The sequence below is a fragment of the Astyanax mexicanus genome, chromosome 3 (genome assembly GCF_023375975.1).
Source record: "Astyanax mexicanus isolate ESR-SI-001 chromosome 3, AstMex3_surface, whole genome shotgun sequence".
NCBI lineage: Eukaryota > Metazoa > Chordata > Actinopteri > Characiformes > Acestrorhamphidae > Astyanax > Astyanax mexicanus.
The window spans coordinates 49,096,984-49,115,087 of record NC_064410.1 but is presented as its reverse complement, the minus strand read 5'-3'; the positions used below and the strand labels follow the sequence as shown (position 1 = coordinate 49,115,087).

General features: G+C 35.9%; 1 protein-coding gene across 1 annotated transcript; it reads left to right on the top strand.

The window, feature by feature from the left end:
• Positions 1–902: 902 nt before the first annotated feature.
• Positions 903–4,179, top strand: sem1 (SEM1 26S proteasome subunit). Its single transcript, XM_007259825.4, has 3 exons — positions 903–1,063; positions 3,369–3,462; positions 3,859–4,179. The coding sequence occupies exons 1-3, from the start codon at positions 988–990 to the stop codon at positions 3,899–3,901; spliced, it is 213 nt and encodes a 70-aa protein (XP_007259887.1). The 5' UTR covers positions 903–987; the 3' UTR covers positions 3,902–4,179.
• The last annotated feature ends 13,925 nt before the right edge of the window (positions 4,180–18,104 follow it).

Genomic DNA, 18,104 nt, shown 5'->3' with positions numbered 1-18,104 from the left:
AAAAATAAATAAAAAAAATAAAAATAAAAGAACTAACAGTATTTTAAAAATATAATTCATGATCTTAATTATGATTACTCACAGAATTGTTGTTGTGATTTATATTTTGTGCTAAAATGTTTTGATACTTTTGTTACAGCTTGGGGGTGTTCTTTCTTTGTTTTATGGCATCCAAAAAAAAACAGAACTACCAGCCTTTAAAATATATGAATCATGATCTTAATTATGATTTTCCAGAAAATTGTTGCTGTGTGACATTTTTTAATTTGTGATGCGTTTTGTAATGGAAATCATTTAGATAGCTATTTAGTGCTTGTTTATTTTGTGCTAAAGGGGTAAATTTTGATACAGTAGTTTCAATAATAAATAAAAATAAATGAATAAAATCCTTAAGGGACAGCTTGGGGGTGTTCTATTTTTTTTACTGCATTCTCCAGCATTTAAAAAATACAAATCATGATCTAAATTATGATTATTTACAAAATTGCTGTTGTGACATTTTTTAGTTTGTGATTATTTTTTATTTTTAAATGGAAAATTATTTACATGGCTATTTAATACTTGTTTGTTTTGTGCTAAAAGGGTAGGTTTTGATACCTTTGTTTCAATAATAATTAAAAATAAATTCAAAACCCTGAAGGAATAGCTTGGATGTGTTCTTTTTTTATTTTTTATTGCACTGCCAAAGTATTTACTATTTTTTTTATTAAAATGCCTGTTAAAGAGCTATTTGCATACTGTCAGTTATTCAGTTGGTTATTTTAAATAATGAATTATTTTATAGGTCTTTATTCTCTGTTTTTATTTTATTTTTTATCTGTTTTTTGATGTGTGTGTAGCTGAGGGTTTCAGCTCATGTGCTGTATTTGCCTGAATTATTTTATTGGCGGCTGGTTCCGAGCATGCGCACGGAGGGCGTGTATGAGCCATAGCTAATCTCATGGTCGTGTCTGAGCTCTGCTGAAGATTAGCGGATATTAATTTAACATGTCGGAGAAGAAACAGACCGTGGACCTGGGCTTGCTGGAGGAGGATGATGAATTTGAAGAATTCCCAGCTGAGGGTGAGAGGCTGTGTAGTTGTTTTATTGTCTTATTAACGTACTTTTACAGTGTGAAGACGCAGTGACTCAGCTAAAGAAGCTAAGGCCAGCTAGCTACCAGACTGCGCTGTGTTTATAAACGGGGCTGCTATGCTAACTAGCCGGAGTACATTAGCTGGCTAGAAGTGCTGTTTTAACTGTTTAATATTAATGTAGCCTCTTATTGTTCTGTCTGATGCTACTTTAGTATATCATCAACGACATGGCTAACGTTATCTGATTTTATATTTGTCTTGGCTATAAATCGACTTTGGTTATATTGTCTAACGTACTAAAAAGACGCTAAGTTTGTTAGCTTAGCTAGCTTTGGTGAAGTAGTCATGGCTAATACTCTAGCCACTAACGTTATCTAGCTAGCGAGATGTCTAGGTCTTCACTTGTTACCTACTTGTTTAAAAAAAATAATGTATTGCCACGACTTATTCGGGCGTGGGAACGAGCTAATTAAATCAAATAAACAAAGCAAGCACCTTTCAGGGGTTGCGCACAAAATGACTGCCTAATGCTGTCCATACACTACACGACTCTGAAACAGACTAATAGACTAAAGACTAGTCGCAGACTTTTTAAAGACTGGGGATATTGCAGAATCGCAGTTTGCAAGACTACAACAATATTCTTTTTTGGGATTATTGCATATCATGCCTCTGCAGGAGTTTACTTACAATGCATATTACAAATTAATTACAAATCATCTATCTGTAAGCTATATCAATGCTGTGATTTATGAGAGACTCAACTTTTGTCCCCATCAACAGTTTATTTTTCTGTCACATTGTTAGTTCTAGATATTTTTATAATAAAACACATTTTGTGTTCTACTCATCCTATTAGCTTCTTCCCCCTTTTTTGCTACAACATTGTATTGCAAAGAATCACAGTTTCACTTCTATACATTTGACTTTGTTTTAGATCAAATTAATACAATAAAGAACATAATTCTTGCAAAATTTGCAAAATATATTTATTAAACTTGTTTGTATCAGAAATAACACTCCACAATAAGACAAAGTAGTGCAAAATAAAATAACTGTAAAGTCATTATATTTAAAGTGCTACCTGTGTTTAAAATACTGTACATATGTATCAGGCATATTAACAGCAACATGTCTGTAAACAGTCATGTAAAATTTTTGCCTTGTGGCTTCCTGTAGCTCTCCTATTGGTTGTTGACATTGTTCACGTCAATATTTGCACAAGCAAAGTCTCAAGACTGATATTAAACAGTTGATTTTATCTGAACACTAGGACGCAAAAAAGACTGACAAACTTTCAATCCTAAACACTTCACACTGAACGATCTAGATGAGGTGACAGCAACTCGACTCTAGCAAGACTTGTGATTTTTTTTACCGACTCTGGAAATTCGTCTGCGACAGTGAAATCACTTGAAAATTGTTAGGATCGTCAGCATTAGCTTGTTACATTAGCTTGCTACTGGCTGGTAATCAGTGTAGCAACCACCAAAACGTTTTAAACAGATTAACCTAGTTATATTGAAGACCACAGGTGGTTGGTAGTTAGGTTAGTGGATTTGACTCAGTGATTCATAATCTAGCTACCTACATTAGTTTTTCTTATTAGTTTATCCCTTTCATTTTTACTAGCGATCTATTTAGCTTATCGTTTACTCTGACAATGACTTTCTTAAAACATGTCTAGGTCTTCACTTATTACCTACGGTGAAATCATTTAAAAAAAATAAAAATAATGCTTGGCCACCAGAACCAGAAGCTAAAGCGTGGGAACGAGATAATTAAGGCATGGCCACGACTTACTAAGGCGTAGGAACAAATTATTAAATCAAATAAACAGCTAGGAGCTCTCAGGGTTAATGCACAATATGACTGCCTAAGGAAGGTAAACGGGTCTGCATATTATCTGTGTCTGAGCCTGTGGGCTTTTAGTATGAGAATTAAGTGTCTCTTACTTAGAATTTTGCTGTGTCTCACTGCAAGAGACTCCAAAGATTATCCTTTAATTGTACCTTTGATGTAATATTCAGTTTCTTCATGGGCAGTAATTTACAGAAAAGCAGGTTTTTTTTTATCTCTCTTCCACATCTTAAGAAGTTGTGGCCATGACTTAATTATCTTATTTACACACCTTAATTATCTAAGTCCCACGTGTTAGGATCTCATTCCCACACCTTTAGAAGAAATACTACCCAAACACTTTGTGCCATTAAACTAATATTGCATTAAATTGTACATTTAAAATGGTCTCTCTTAATTGTAAAAGTAAAATGTTTGTTTTTGATTCTCAGATTGGACCGGTTTGGACGAAGACGAGGATGCTCATGTGTGGGAAGATAACTGGGATGATGACAATGTAGAGGATGACTTTTCCAATCAGTTGAGGTAACTATATTGCTTCATTTCATGTCTAAAGCAGCCATGTATGAAACAGGGTTTTGATTAAATAATAGCTTATTAATATAGATTACACATTTTAATGTATTTTACCACATTTCTTTTGCATTATGATTGGGAATTTAATTTACAAATAATATAGCTTTATTTAGTGTGTTGCATGTTTATCTTACTGAAATTACTGTTAGTGCTTACATTTTGTTTATATTGATAATCTGAAAACATGATATTTATGGTTAACAAGAAAAATAAGGAACTGTAACCAAAGTGACATTTGCTTTTAAAGGTTTTGAAACAACTTTGCCATTAGCTTTTAATTACATTCTTTGCTATTTAAAATTATTTTTGTTTGTTTTCTGTTCCTCTTCCCTCTTTTTCTGACAGGGCTGAGCTTGAAAAGCATGGATATAAGATGGAGACTTCGTAACACTGAACGTGCTAAGCTGAAGATTGTTTCATCACATTTGACCGTTATTGGTTCCATCTGAACGTTTTCAAATGTGATTTTGCTTATTTCTTATGTAAGATGTCAGGAATCCTGATCTTTGCCAGTGGAGTGTGGAAAATGGAACAGAAATAATGTGTGTCTGTGTGCAGAGAGTGTGAGAGTGCAAGGTTTTTGTTTTGTTTCGTTTTTTTAAGTCTTTGTTCCACATCCATTAGGATGGTGTTAATATTTGTGATAATAAACCAATTCTCTACCTATTTAGTTATTGAGTTTTTATTTATTAATTTTAATGAAATCATGCCATTTACATGCCATTTGCTGTCAAATTTAGTTTTGCTGTCAAAACTAAAAAAAACTAAAAAAAAAAAAAAAGGCATAAAATTTCATTATTAGAACATCTTGGGAGAAAAAGAAATACATTTGCATTGGTTATATTTAGTTTAAAAATACTGCTCAAAGGTAACAACTATTAAATAAAAGGTAAATTAAATGATTAATATGACTGTGGACATTTTTATTAAATAAAGTAAAGGCAACTGCAGCAGGTTGATAAGCAGGTTGAAAATACTGACTTTTATCAGTGAGAGATTTGATCATAGGAACTAGTGTCACAGCAGTGTCTTTAAATATCCAGCTCACGTTCTCTTCAATAATCTTTTGCATGTTGCACATTTTGTCATTCAGCAATACGCAGTCCTTATCCATGGATTTGAAACTAAAGAAAATACCTCCTATTTCTGCCTTGCGTCCATTAATTTGGCTTGGAAGAAGCTAATAAGTAGATGGAAAATACAACATGATTTTGTAATTTGTTTTTCTCCTAGACATGCTTTTAGTTTAGTTCATTTCATACTGTAGGTAGAGTTTACAGAGGGTTAGACCTGCTGTTTGTCTTCTTGCTGCCAGTGCTTGTGTCTGCCTCTGTCAGTGGTCTTTATAAAGACATTAACGTAACAAAGCAAAATGACTGCAGCCAAATTAAACTAATATTGCCACATACCAAACGGCACACAATAAAACAATTTGAAAAATCGGTCTGGGCATTGTCTGTACGGCTCCAAATTTCTCTCTCTCTGTATGTAATATCTCAGTATGAGATATTTACAGATTCAAACCCACATGGAGCTAGAGAGAGAGAGTAAGCGAGAGAGCGCTCAGGAGAGAGCAGCTCCTATGTTGTGCACTGGCACTTCCTTCTGAGCACATGGGGTTTGGCAGAGTCTCTGCAGGGAGATTATCCAGTGCACTGTTTGTCGGAGGCAGGGAGGTGGCCGCAGCATGTGGCCCCAGCCACTCCTGCCTGGGCCTGCCCACTCCCGGCCGGGCCCTGCTCTTCCGCTCCGCTCAGCGGGGGCTCCCACACAGAACCGGAGGCCAATTTGCCCAGCCGCACTCCTCCAGCAAAATGATTTCTCTGGATTTGTGGTTCTCAGTCCCAGGGCCATAATGAGCTGAAATCGATGCCAGTAAGGCATCTACTACCGCAGGAGAGCGTCCACCCACCCCGCTCCACTGCTGCCTCCTGCTCTTTCTGTTTTATCTGCCTTTGTTGAACCTTTTTAGTACTTGTAAAAGCATGTGTGGATTGAGGCATCATTTAAAAAATATGATGCTTCATAATAATTGTATTGATATATATTTTTAAATATGATTTATTTCTTTTTTATTTGCTATTTAATTAAAGTTATTCATTACCCTTTATAAATATAAATATGTAATGCTTTATTTTTCAGTTATACAATTCTAATTTATTTGATGGTGAAACCCAGAGGATATGAATTAAATGAACTAATATTAATTCAATAATACTTTTTCAATAATAGCACTTTTCCTCTTTAATTTAACAAGGGATTAGAGAGGAGCAGGAGCATATGCGCGAGCACAGCCAGACGCAGTCAAAACATGCAAATCCACCTATACCCTTGAAAATAAGTGCTGTGCGCTGGATCATTATTTTAATTGTTGGAAAGTCGGCGAGGTGTGAAAATCACTAAGTGCGAGCAACAATGGAGAATCTAAGACCATTTAGTTTGTGCCAAAGGCATAAGATTGGCCCTGCGTTTGAATGAAGGTGGTCTTTTGTGGCTTCCCCAAAACCCAGTGTCCCAGTGCATGAGAGCACATTACTCTGTAGGCCGCCGTGGTTTTCTCCAATATAGCCCTTCTTTTGTCCTTTTCATAACTGCTTGTGTACACAGATCTTTAGAAATGATCGGTGGGTCAATCTGCACATCAAAAGGTCAGCTGTGAATTTCTCGCTATGTTTACATCACAAGCCCTGTGAGATGTTTGAGAGAGGCGAGGAAAAAAGGTGTCTGATTTTATTAAACAGAGGCTTTTACCTTGACCTTGATTAAAGGGTCTGTTTGCTAATGTTCTTAGTCATCACTTAACAAAACACGTGAATTCAAGTTTAGTTTTACAGCCGGATGATTCACTCTACTTTAAAAGTTCATTTTTTATTAATTCCACATTTTCTGATTCTTTCCTTTTGCTATTTATTTTGTGGCATTTCTCTCAGCCACGAGCAGCGTTATGGTACCGGGGTTGCACACGACCTCCGAGAGCTTCCCCTCGGCGAGCCAAGAAAAGACAGGGGGCTGTCGAGCAGAGAGCACGCAGCTGCTGCAATAATAGGCCTAATTGCACATTTTCTTTTGTGGGGCTGAAATTAGTGGCAGAGCGCAGCTAGCTACAATGCCCACCAAACCTTGAGTAAAAAAAAAAAAGAGCCTCACGGGGGCAACTGCTCACCCGCGGCCCGTCACCACCACCCACGGCTCCCTGTCCACACCTGCACTCGCCCTCGCCAAAGTAAACACAGATAATAAGGTGTAATTACTTTAAAAATAATAATGAGAGCCCTCCATGTGACAATGGTTGGCCTGTTTATTGAGGGATGAAAATAACTTCTTAAGACACAGATGAGGGCTACCCCCATCAGGAGACCCCGAAAGGCCATGGCTATCAGTGCATGCATGTGTTAACCTCGTTGCCCACCCCTCTCAGCACTGTACGGAGGAGTGAAGACATGAGGGAGAATCCCTTCCTTCTGATTTTAGATCTTTTTAGCCTTTTCTCATTTGACATTGGCTGTATTTCTCTGCCAAGTACAGCATCTTTGTAAAGGCCTATCATGGCACTGGGAAATGTTACCATGACTGAAATGACTGTTGGAAGGCAATGCCTATTCGCTGTCGTTTAGAGGTGATCGACGTTTATAGAGACTTGACGTGTTCTCACACAGAAACAACGTGATGAGCTCGCTTTTTTGTTAAAGCATCGGCAGAGGTTGAGTCCCTATGAAAGCTGAGTCTCTGCTTTTGTGTCATTTTGTATTAAAGGCTGTGTTTTTCTGGCCTGCAGGTTAGGAAATTCTCCTCTGTGGCACTGGAAAAATACGCCTAACAGGGCTAATGCATAAAAGCATGGGTGATTTGAGCAAAACTGCCACTTTGATATACAGCACGGCCAATGTTTTTCAGTTAGATTAAGTGAAAGACAATACGGCTCAAACTGTCCAGAGCAAAATACAGGCTGATATGCAGGAATATTTTATGGCCCACTTTTTTGTACACTGATTGAAATGTTCTACCCACTAAGCAATGCCCTGGCACAAAAATATGCTTCGTAGTATTGCTGCATTTGGTTGTTTTCATTTGTTTACAGCCCTCCTACAATAAACATTAAACCTTAGGCATATTGTTAGAACGCTATTGCTATAATTTAACAATTGCTACCTGTTCAATCCTCAACAAAGATCACACTACATCTTTGTGCTATATTTTATGTCAGCCCAGTTAATAGAGTTTAATAGCAGTTACACTAATGCTACGGCAATTGCCTAGGGCTGATAATTAGCCGGAGAAATTAAACAGTGACATTATACCAGCATGTGCCACCATGGCTAATGGTCACTTAACACTATTATAGTACAAAATGTTTAAATTATAACTTCAGTGGAATGCCGTTGTTCTGACATGGAGTATCTGTACCTAGCTGTTTCAGTATAATTAGACGCTGCAAACACACCGGCTCAATAGACCTGAGCTTATACTGTCATTATACTGGGAATGGTCATTGGCTTAAATGGATTTTGTAGGTTGTCAAAGTTTTTTTTTTTTGTTTTTTTTTAATGTGACGTCCTCAGCTCCCCACTGTGTCCACATTCAGATAGTGATACCTAGCAATTACAGCTTGCCTTTTTTATTTTTTCTTCTAACTCTATTCCCCCCTTCTAGTATGTTAAGCATGCCCTCCATATCCAGCCATCCCACTGCACTTAATAGCCTTGGACAGTCAGGGAAGAAAAATTAACAGAACAATTTAAGCACATCAAGGCTTGGTGCGGCAATTAAGCACTCTTGATGTTATCCTCGCTAGTGAATTACCAGTGCTCTGATAATTGTAATTAATTAATCATCTCACTCGCTCATGTGCTAGCATTTATGCAAGAACTGCAAGGTAGACTGTGGATGACCTTTCAGGTGTGATGCACTCCTTTTCTTTTTACTGAACAATTCATGTTATGATTGTGGGAAGCCCTGTGGTGTCTTCATTGGACACTGTTATCTGCTGTCCTACTGTACAGTTTACCAACAGAATGTAATAATCACATTTCAGACTCAGACTAATATTTTATGTGGCGATGTCATAAAATAATTATTTTATGGGGAAAAAACTGCTTATGAATATTAACATAGGCTTACGTATATACTGATTTGCAAGATCCTTCGATGAATTAGAATTTCTCAGTAAAAGTTATGCACAATTCAAGGGACAATTTCTACTGTTGAATTTAACACAATTTAACATATTGTGAGAAAAAACTATAACCTACCTTACAATAAGTTTTCTGTTTAGATTTTAACCCTGCAATATGCTAATTAAATCAAACAATATCTAACTAAATTAATAATGTAATAAATATATTTTAAATAAATAAAAAGTAATCATATTACAGTATAAATACAGAGGGTTCTTTTAAAGTATGTCAAAATACCTGAAAAAAAAAAACAGAAAAAATGGATACAAGGTATATGCACTGATCAGCCATAACATTAACACCACTAGGTGGTAGGTTAATAACGTTGATATCTCATTCAATTAAAATCAGATTATAATAGCCCCTAATAAGGGGTAGGATATAAAAATTAGGCAGCAACCTAACATTCAGTTTTGGTGTGTTGGAAGCAAAATATATAGGATGTTTCTTACAGTGACTATGGTGGAAAAAATATGACCTACAAAGGCCTACAGACAGACATAATTATTCATCTCACCTAATACAACTTTCACTGATGCACAAATACTGTAGGTGGCAAAAATATGTTGGGTATAGAAATCAGCTATCAAGATGAATAAACAATCCTTATACAATCACATCTTGGCACCTTAAATCCAAATTAAATCACATGAATTCACAAGGTCTCTAGAGATTACCAATCGCAACAGCAGGCTCCTGCATGCAGACAGCGTGTAATGCATGAGTAAATAAAATGTGCATCCCAAATGCAGAGCAGGAGGATCCTGTGGAACAATGTGGCATTGGGCTTTGCGCGCCTGGGAGGCCTTGGCTCAAGCACAGAGAATGGTACGAGCTCAACGAGGAAACAATTAATCATGTGTGAGTGGCTGTCTGCTAACAAGACAACAACAATGTTCCAAATCTCTCCCTGAGGCAGGATTCAAATCCAGAAAACTTTTCAGGCACGCGGCCCCTCACACACACACACATCCCCGCAACGCTCACACACAAATGCATGACACACGAATGCAGACACACACATGCAGGTGCTTAACACTGTACTAGGCAGTGATAAAGTGCATCGTATTGCTATCTTTGAAGTGGCTGCATTGCTTTATGATTTCTTTTCGCGTCACACGTCTCTCAAACATCGCTCTGTAAACGTTCAATAAAAGATAAATGGCTCATTCATGCTGCACTTTCTGACTCACAATGCCAACATGGGAAAACTAAAATCTCACGTTAATCAACTTCATTCTGGGAGCAAAGTATGGATTGATGAGCTCTTTTCTTTCTGTTTTGGGGAAATTTCATCCTTAATTTAGGCATGTGTCCTCTGAGTGGCAAGCCCCCTCGAATTGAGTCAAAGCAGGCGACGCCTCCTGAAATGGGATGGAAAATGTGCATTTTCTTTGGTACCGCTGGTCTAGGGAGAGGGGAATTAAAGAAATACATAAGCAAACAAAGAGCTGGTGTGTGTTTCAGGATGGGGCGTCTGGCCGGCATCACCCCAGCTGTCAGAATGAGAAGTGACACAGGTTACTGGAGGTCTCCAGGCTGTGGAACACTGTTCCTGCTTGGCGGTGGAGAAAGAACTTTGAATCACCGAATCAGTACGCCGTGCTCATGCGTTCTTTGGACTAGAGAAGCAACATGTGGGATTTCACTTTTTTTGTTTTTCTGATAAATAGCTCAGATGATTTCATGCAGTATCACTTCATTAAAATGTCACAGCGATACCCACATTTTAATTTATATATATTTATCCTCAATGTCTCACATAATTACAAAAAAGAAACTTTATAGTCAAACAAAAAAAAAATAATTCAATAAAAGCCAATGTAAAAATGTTTCATTCTAAGTAATGTTGAGCATGTTGATACAATGCAAAGAATAACTGACAAAATGTGAAAAACAACAAAAACAGATAAAAAGGTTTCTTGGCAACAGTGACATCACATTCACACATGCATACATACATATTAGTCTTACATACATTGTAATATTTACATTGTATTTACATTTTTTCTGTTTTTCACTTTTTGACGTAAGTAATTCTAACTGTTGTTCTTTACGTTGTGTCAAAATTGTTAAACAGATCAATCAAAATGCTCCAAAATAACTTAAAATAAATATTTTTGAATGGCTTTAATGGAGAGTTAAGAAGTGTTTTCCTTCTCTTGTAAAGCTGCCATTTAAGAGATACATTATTTGTTTGACAGCATTATATGCTTATAAAATGAAGAATTAATTAATATCTCACATAATGCATCATTTTAATTTTCAATCTCTTGAATTGAATGTATTTACCTTAAAAATATCAAATATTAAAATGCCAAAGTGAAATTAAATTGAAAAAATACTATTGGTGCAATATATAATATATACATATATAACATATATAATTAGAAGCCACTGATTTTGCAGTAATATTATAAATTGTAACTTTAAAAAAAAACAGCTATACAATAAAAGTTAATACATACATCTTAGTTATTTTTGGAGCATTTCTATTGATTCATTCATCATTTATCATTTAGATTCAAATTACTGAAAAACTACAAAAAATGAAGGGATCCTTCCGTGATGATGTATTTGTGAAAAATAATAATAAACTAAAATAAATGCAACTATAAACATATATAGGCTATTGGTGTTAGTTTAATATGCATTACTCACTTTATTAAATTCTTTCTTAGTCACTTCACAGATCACTCCCTCAAAAATCAGAAATAAATAATTGTGATTATCTGCATCTTCTAATGATTTGTGAATTAACCTGCCCGTTCTCACTCCTGGGCTGTGGGATCTGCAGATCTGTCACCATGGTGGTATATCTCCAGGAAGGGGAAAAGGAAAAGACTTAAAGATTTGCCGGTGTACTCGTTCTGTTCAAAGACGAGCCGGTCTGATCATTTCCCACAATGCTGTTGAGCGGCCCCTGTGATCAGCAATTATGAGAATGAGCAGGAATTTGAGGGGCAAGCGTGCAGACAGAGGGAACAGAATAGCCAAGAGGCTTTCTGCCTCTCTCTGGTCAGCATGCCTGGGCTCAGTGTCTGTGGGCAGCATCTGGCTCCATTTAGCCAGGCCTGTGGAAAGGGGGTACCCCGCATCCTCTCGGGTTGCAGGTTTTCAGTGTGGGCTCTTGTTTTTTTGGAAAGGGCTAAAGCCTGCTGGTCTGGACCTTCTCAAAATGCCCCGGCGCATCCGCCCATCCCTCCAGAGGGGCAATTTCGGCCCATCCCAGATGCCCCTTAGCATGTTTAGTGTAGCTCTTCATTTGAACTGAAAGATGTTGAACAGATTCATTCAGAAGCCGCTCTCCTTAAGCTTTTTGAAGAGAGGAGTGGGTGGGCGTTGGCGAGAGGGGATAGAAGCGTGCGTGCCCGTGCATTTTGTATGCGAGCGTGCAAGTGTGCGCGTGCGTATGGGCAGACGGTGACCACCAAACATGCAGAGTGAATAGCATCAGTGAGGTGACTAAGTGGTGATGCTAGGCAGCCCTCCTCATCACCTGCTCCCTGTGGCTCTGAAAGGCCTCAGTCAATCTGCTCCCAGGTCAGGTTTTAGCAAATGATCTATCTGAGCAGCAGCACTGCTTGCTGGATTGATTCATATTTAATCATTGACTACTGTCAGAGCTGTTTACCGCTGTGCACGCTGAAGGAAAACCAGAGTAAGTTTGACTTGTTAAGTAAGTCAGCAGGATGTTATTCAAACACAGATCTATTTTCATGTAAACAAAAATAATCTGTCAAGAGCTATTATACCTTTCCAGTTTACGCCAGTGTCACATCTCATCCCAAAACAACACTGGAATATGTTCATTTCAATAAACTTTAAACAGTCCGGACTACATTTTGTGCACATTTTTGTATATAATTCTAATGCATTGCACAAAACGCACTTTGTGATATTGTGTGAAGAATATAATAAACAAGTCAAAACTAAATTCAGTGTATATACTATATTTGTGTGTAGATGGATATATAATCCTAATACATTCCACACAATAAATATGGGTTAATTTCTAGATTTGTGTACATAACCCTAATTCAACCCACACAATGCATTTATTGACATTCTGGGAATAATAAAATTAAAGGGTCTGCATAACATTTTGTGTATATATTTGTGTATTGAAGGTGTATAAAATGCAAATGCACTCCACATAATAAATATGCTTTAAATGATGTATATACAGTATAAGTGTGTATATATTAATAATGCAGTTCGCTTAATAAATATGCTTTAAAATTTGCATATACAGTATATGTGTGTATATACCGGTAATCCTAATGCAGTCCACTCGGTAAATTTGCTTACAACAGCATACGAGTTAGGAATGTAACTAACAAAACTGTATATCTTGACATTTTTACAATACTGTATAGATTTTCAAAAACACAGTATGGATTTGTAACTATTAGTGTACATGTAAATATTGTTACTAGTCAGTGGTTCACTTAGAATTGTGTTTCAACAGATAGCAGTGTTGTACTCTGTTGTTAGATCCCACTGTCCTAATTACATAAAAAGTAAACTTTGATTTTATTTTTATTTATTTTTATTACTCAGGTTTTATAAATATGTGTGTGTTTTATAAGAGAACTTATAGTGGAACAATATATGTTGCTTACAGTATTACAATATATTGCAATATATACAGTCTACACTTTACATGTACCTTAAATTCTGTATATGAAGTATATGTGTGTATGGATTCAGTAAATGCAGTATATATGTGCTAAGATTTTTGCACATAATTCTAACACAGTGCAAACAATGCATTTAGTGGCATTATGTACAAGTCGGTGGAAGAGTTTACTAAATAAGATGTATATATTTGTGCATATAAGCCTTTGCAATAAGCAGAATGCATTTAATGACAATCTGGGAATGGTAGACTAAAATAAAAGAGTCTGTGTTACATTTTGTGTATATATTTGTGTATGTAATAAAGCAGGGGATATTATTTGCAGAATAAAATCACATCTTTCATAAAAAGCTTGCCTAAATATTATAGGATTTAAGGGATTTGATTTAATTGTAATACTGTTGTTTCTGTAAAGAAATTAGTTATTTTAAATGCCGAAGTTATTTTATGTTGTGACTCACACTCACACTCCACACAGACAGGGTGAACTCTTTATGTATTGTACGATGAACCACAGAAAGATACTATTTTTTTTTACATGTTGACTAATAGATTAATTTATATAGTTCAATATAATTTAGATTAAAAAGGATCTCTTGGATATTTATGGCGTCATAAATTTAAGACAGACGTAGTAATAAGTAAAACATGAAGAGGTTACAAAGAACAACAAAAAAAAAATAAATCACGTCAGTTATTTTCATCAGTAGCCCTATTCGAAGAGCAACTATTAAGCTGTCAACATGTCAAAGAGACACAACTTTTCTGAGCCACGTTTCCATGGCTCTGTTACTTTAAATAGAGGGTATTTAACCCCCAGGACCTCTGAGGTCCCTAGTTGCAGGCTATTAATAGAGTCTCCGGCAAAGAGCAACAAAGTGGACTAATTATTTGTTTTCAAGTGGTTCTATTTTTGAAGATGGAACTTTAAACAACTAAAAATAGGGACATCACCTTTCTACAAGATGCATGTGATTCTTGGAGAAGAGGGATGACCCCAGGCAAAGACATGTCAAGGGTCTTCAGGTCTGTAAACATTGCCCAGACATTGAGGAGAGCTGGACCACAGCGCAGATTGGCTTCTCATATTACTCGGATCACGACAACATGCCTGAATAAGACAGATCAGAACATTCAGTGACTATTCCTTTAGTGAACAATCTTTCATTTTTTCAACAGCACATAGCAGAAAAAACAGCAACAATAACTGTCGATGACACATAAATGTCACCACGTAATAACTCATGCACTAGGAAAGTCTTGGAAATGTCAGATTGTGTTTGGTGTACTCAAAGTCAAAATATGAATTATGAAAGCCCTTAAATGCAGGTTTACGGAATTCATTAGTTCATAAACATTACTTCAAGGTATATTACCCAATAAAGGATCAAGCAGGTGCTATCAATATTTGGGGGGCTGAGGAAGCCCCAGTGAAGCCCATTTTAGAGGCAGAGGAAACCTGCTGTGAAAAATACTGTGGTTCATGCTGCTGCTGCAGGAACCCAAGAAGCCACCAGCAAAAAGCTATGAATTATTTTGAGCGCACAAATGCGTTTTCTTTGAAGACCATCTACCATTAGAGACCTTTTGCTCCCTTCAAAATTGTTTTTATGCTGTGGGTAATGTTAACCTTTGCTTTTGTAGTCATGGAATTCACTTTTTTTCCATCACAAAGCAAATAGCAGCGGGAATGGCTCAAAATAAAAGTACAGGAACCTTTTAGAAGAAAGGAAGTGAAAGGAAAGGAAGACTAGCATCAGAGATTTTACATTAGCTACAGCCCAGGGACTCGGCTAGAAATCAATTCTTCCTCTAGAAGAATGCTATTGTGGTTTTGGGATGGTAGTGTTCTAGATAAGTCTACAAATTCTATACATTGGGAAAATCCGTAAATGTGTATACTGCATTGTATTAGAGATCGGCAGAAACAGGTTTATTGGTGATATACTTCTCTGCTCTCTTATCCAGAATATTGGCTGCTGAATAACAGCTCTCAGTTGTTTGTGCTTTTAGCATTTATTTAAACCTCTCAACCTTTATTTGTGTGATTGTCTTTAATTGGCACGCTCTTAATCAGCCTTTTCATTCATATATCTAGCTCACCTAGCATAAATGTACCTACTTATAAGTCAATATTTTTTAATTAACACTTCATTCAATAATACAAAATGATGTATGTGAGTTATTATTACAATAGTACTTAAATTACAAGCATACTTACCACCATGAAGATGTGTTGGTCAAGACTTACAGAAAATATTTTTGTTCTATTTTACTGTTTTATCTTTTTCTGTCCATCTATCCACCCATCAATTTAAAAATCTCTATATTTATTATAACATTCTGTGTTTCTCATTTCTAATTGCAGACATTATGAACCCAATATATTTCATGTTTTGTCTGGTAAACCTAATCATGATCACCTATGCTGTGTCCAAAACTAATTATTTTCCAGGGATTTCCATTCAGTTATTAACAAGATGCAAAACTACATGCTGCACACATTACAAAAGCAGGGCTGCAGAGGGCAAAAATGTGAAGACAAGCCAGTAATGTTATGCATCTTGAGACACGTAACTGCTTGATATCCTCAGTGCCAAATTGTTATGAGAAGAAATGGCAACTTGGCAAATGGAATGGTAAAATGTGTGTAGGACTTTACACATTTGTAAATTTTGCATATGAATTTTGCATTGAATTTTGCATTTAAAAAATGCAGCCTACAAAAAACCCACAAATCAATTACTGTCTAGAAGCACTGCAAATGATTAAATTACATTGAATTGCTTGGTAACCTCTTTCAAATGTTGTGGGAAGGAATGGCAACATTACAAAGTGGTAAACACACAACATTTTTTGGAATGTTCTACGGACCTGAAATGCAGGAATCAATGTGTATTAACACATACATTTAGTTGACCAGATAATACATGATTAAAATTAAAAAGTCTAAGTAAATGTAAGAAACAGCATTTTCTATTTGCATCTTCTATCCAAAATCTTTAGATCTATATATGAGCTTTTCAATTAATTTGTAAGCCAGTTGAGTTCCTGTACATTTGAATTAATGTTTTTTTAAACATTACATGCTGTGCTGATTCATTTTTGTCCATCTATATCCAGTATATAGTCTTATTAGTCTAACTGTTCATGCCGTCTAGTAATTTAAAACAGGAAACAGTTAATCTGTACATTTCTCAGATTATAGTTTAAATTCTCAAAACTGTTTATCTTCAAACTATGTATACTTGACTGTTTTTTGCAGTTAATTTTTAATTCAGTGATTTTTAGAACGTATGCTAAATTATGCTAAGTTATTTGTTATGCAATTCATTTATTAAAAATGGAAGAAATAAATGTGCAAACCTCTTAGCTATGTCACCAGGTCAGAGTGGATGTTGCAGTCCAGAACCAGGTAAAATTTAGAAAGTGTGATACCCAATCTGATCTATCTATCTTTCATTGAATATACAATATTGAAAGAAAAAAAAAAAAAAACAGGAGTCATGACACTTTTTGCATTCAGAAATGGGGTGAAATAAATAAAATTAGGCAAACGCTGCTTGCCTTTGTTAGATACATCATTGACAATTAGAAAAGTGTTTTGTTTAAAAGCACCAAAAAGTAAAAAAAAATACAACTGTGCCTTACATGACAAAATTGTTGATTGATCTATTTAGGATACTGTCTACATTAAAAATCCAATGACTAGCTACATATTATTTTACATTAGAAGCAATGTGTAAATGCTTTGTCAGCAATTATTAGCTATATTAGTTAACTAGCCAAGTATAAGATCAATAACTATGACTAGCCAAGTATTTTTATTGTCTTAATGTCATAACCCATATTAGAGGACTATTGTCATTTTCATTTCACAACCTTCATAAAAAACGGCCCTATTGACTTTTTTTTCTAAATCATATCCTCATGATTCTGATTGGCCACCTGTGGTAAAATCACCCTCAGTTGATAGGATCATTTCATTTTACTTTTTTAGAATAATGGATTATTTTGTCAAAAGTGACTTAAGATAAATTATTGGTGACAATTTATGTACCTTAAGTCAAAATTGTATTTGTAATTTTAATAGCTTTCCAAGGCTACTTTCATTAATTTAAATGATTCAGGGCTTGTCCCTAATTGGTAAAGCATGATATTAATATTGCATAGTTGATTAGTCTTAATATTAAGTTGTATTGAGTTTAGTCTGCATTTTAGTCAGTAAAATAGCTAAGTCTATAAACCTAGCTAAAATGCTTTATAATTTATTATAACTGGTTAGGTAGTATTTAAAAAATGTTAACAACAATTCAAGAAATTAAGTAAGAAAATGTGTAACTAATTATGTTTATATCGTCAACTCGTTTTAACCACTTACTTTATATCCATATTACAGTAGTTTACTCCTCAGTTAAACCAAGTAACAAGTTACAGAAATCTGTTGTTGATGCTCCCACATCCGGGTCCTCGCTGTCCAAAGTGGCGGGAACCTCCCGCAGCCTCACGCATCTATGTAATGCTGCAGGCCGGAGCCCAAGTGGGCGTGGCTAAAGGGCGGAGCATGTGTCAATCATTGTCGACTGCAGCCAATCAGATACTACACTTTTGTTGTCAATCACTTTTTATTAAGCCAATCCTCACACAGACCAAACTGTCCATCATTTTTTACTGCAGCCAATCACCTTAACAGATCTGTTAAAAGAAGGCGGAAACTGCGTTGCTACTGGTTAAACGTAGCGCGATTTAAACTTCTGAACAGCGGTGAAGCTGAA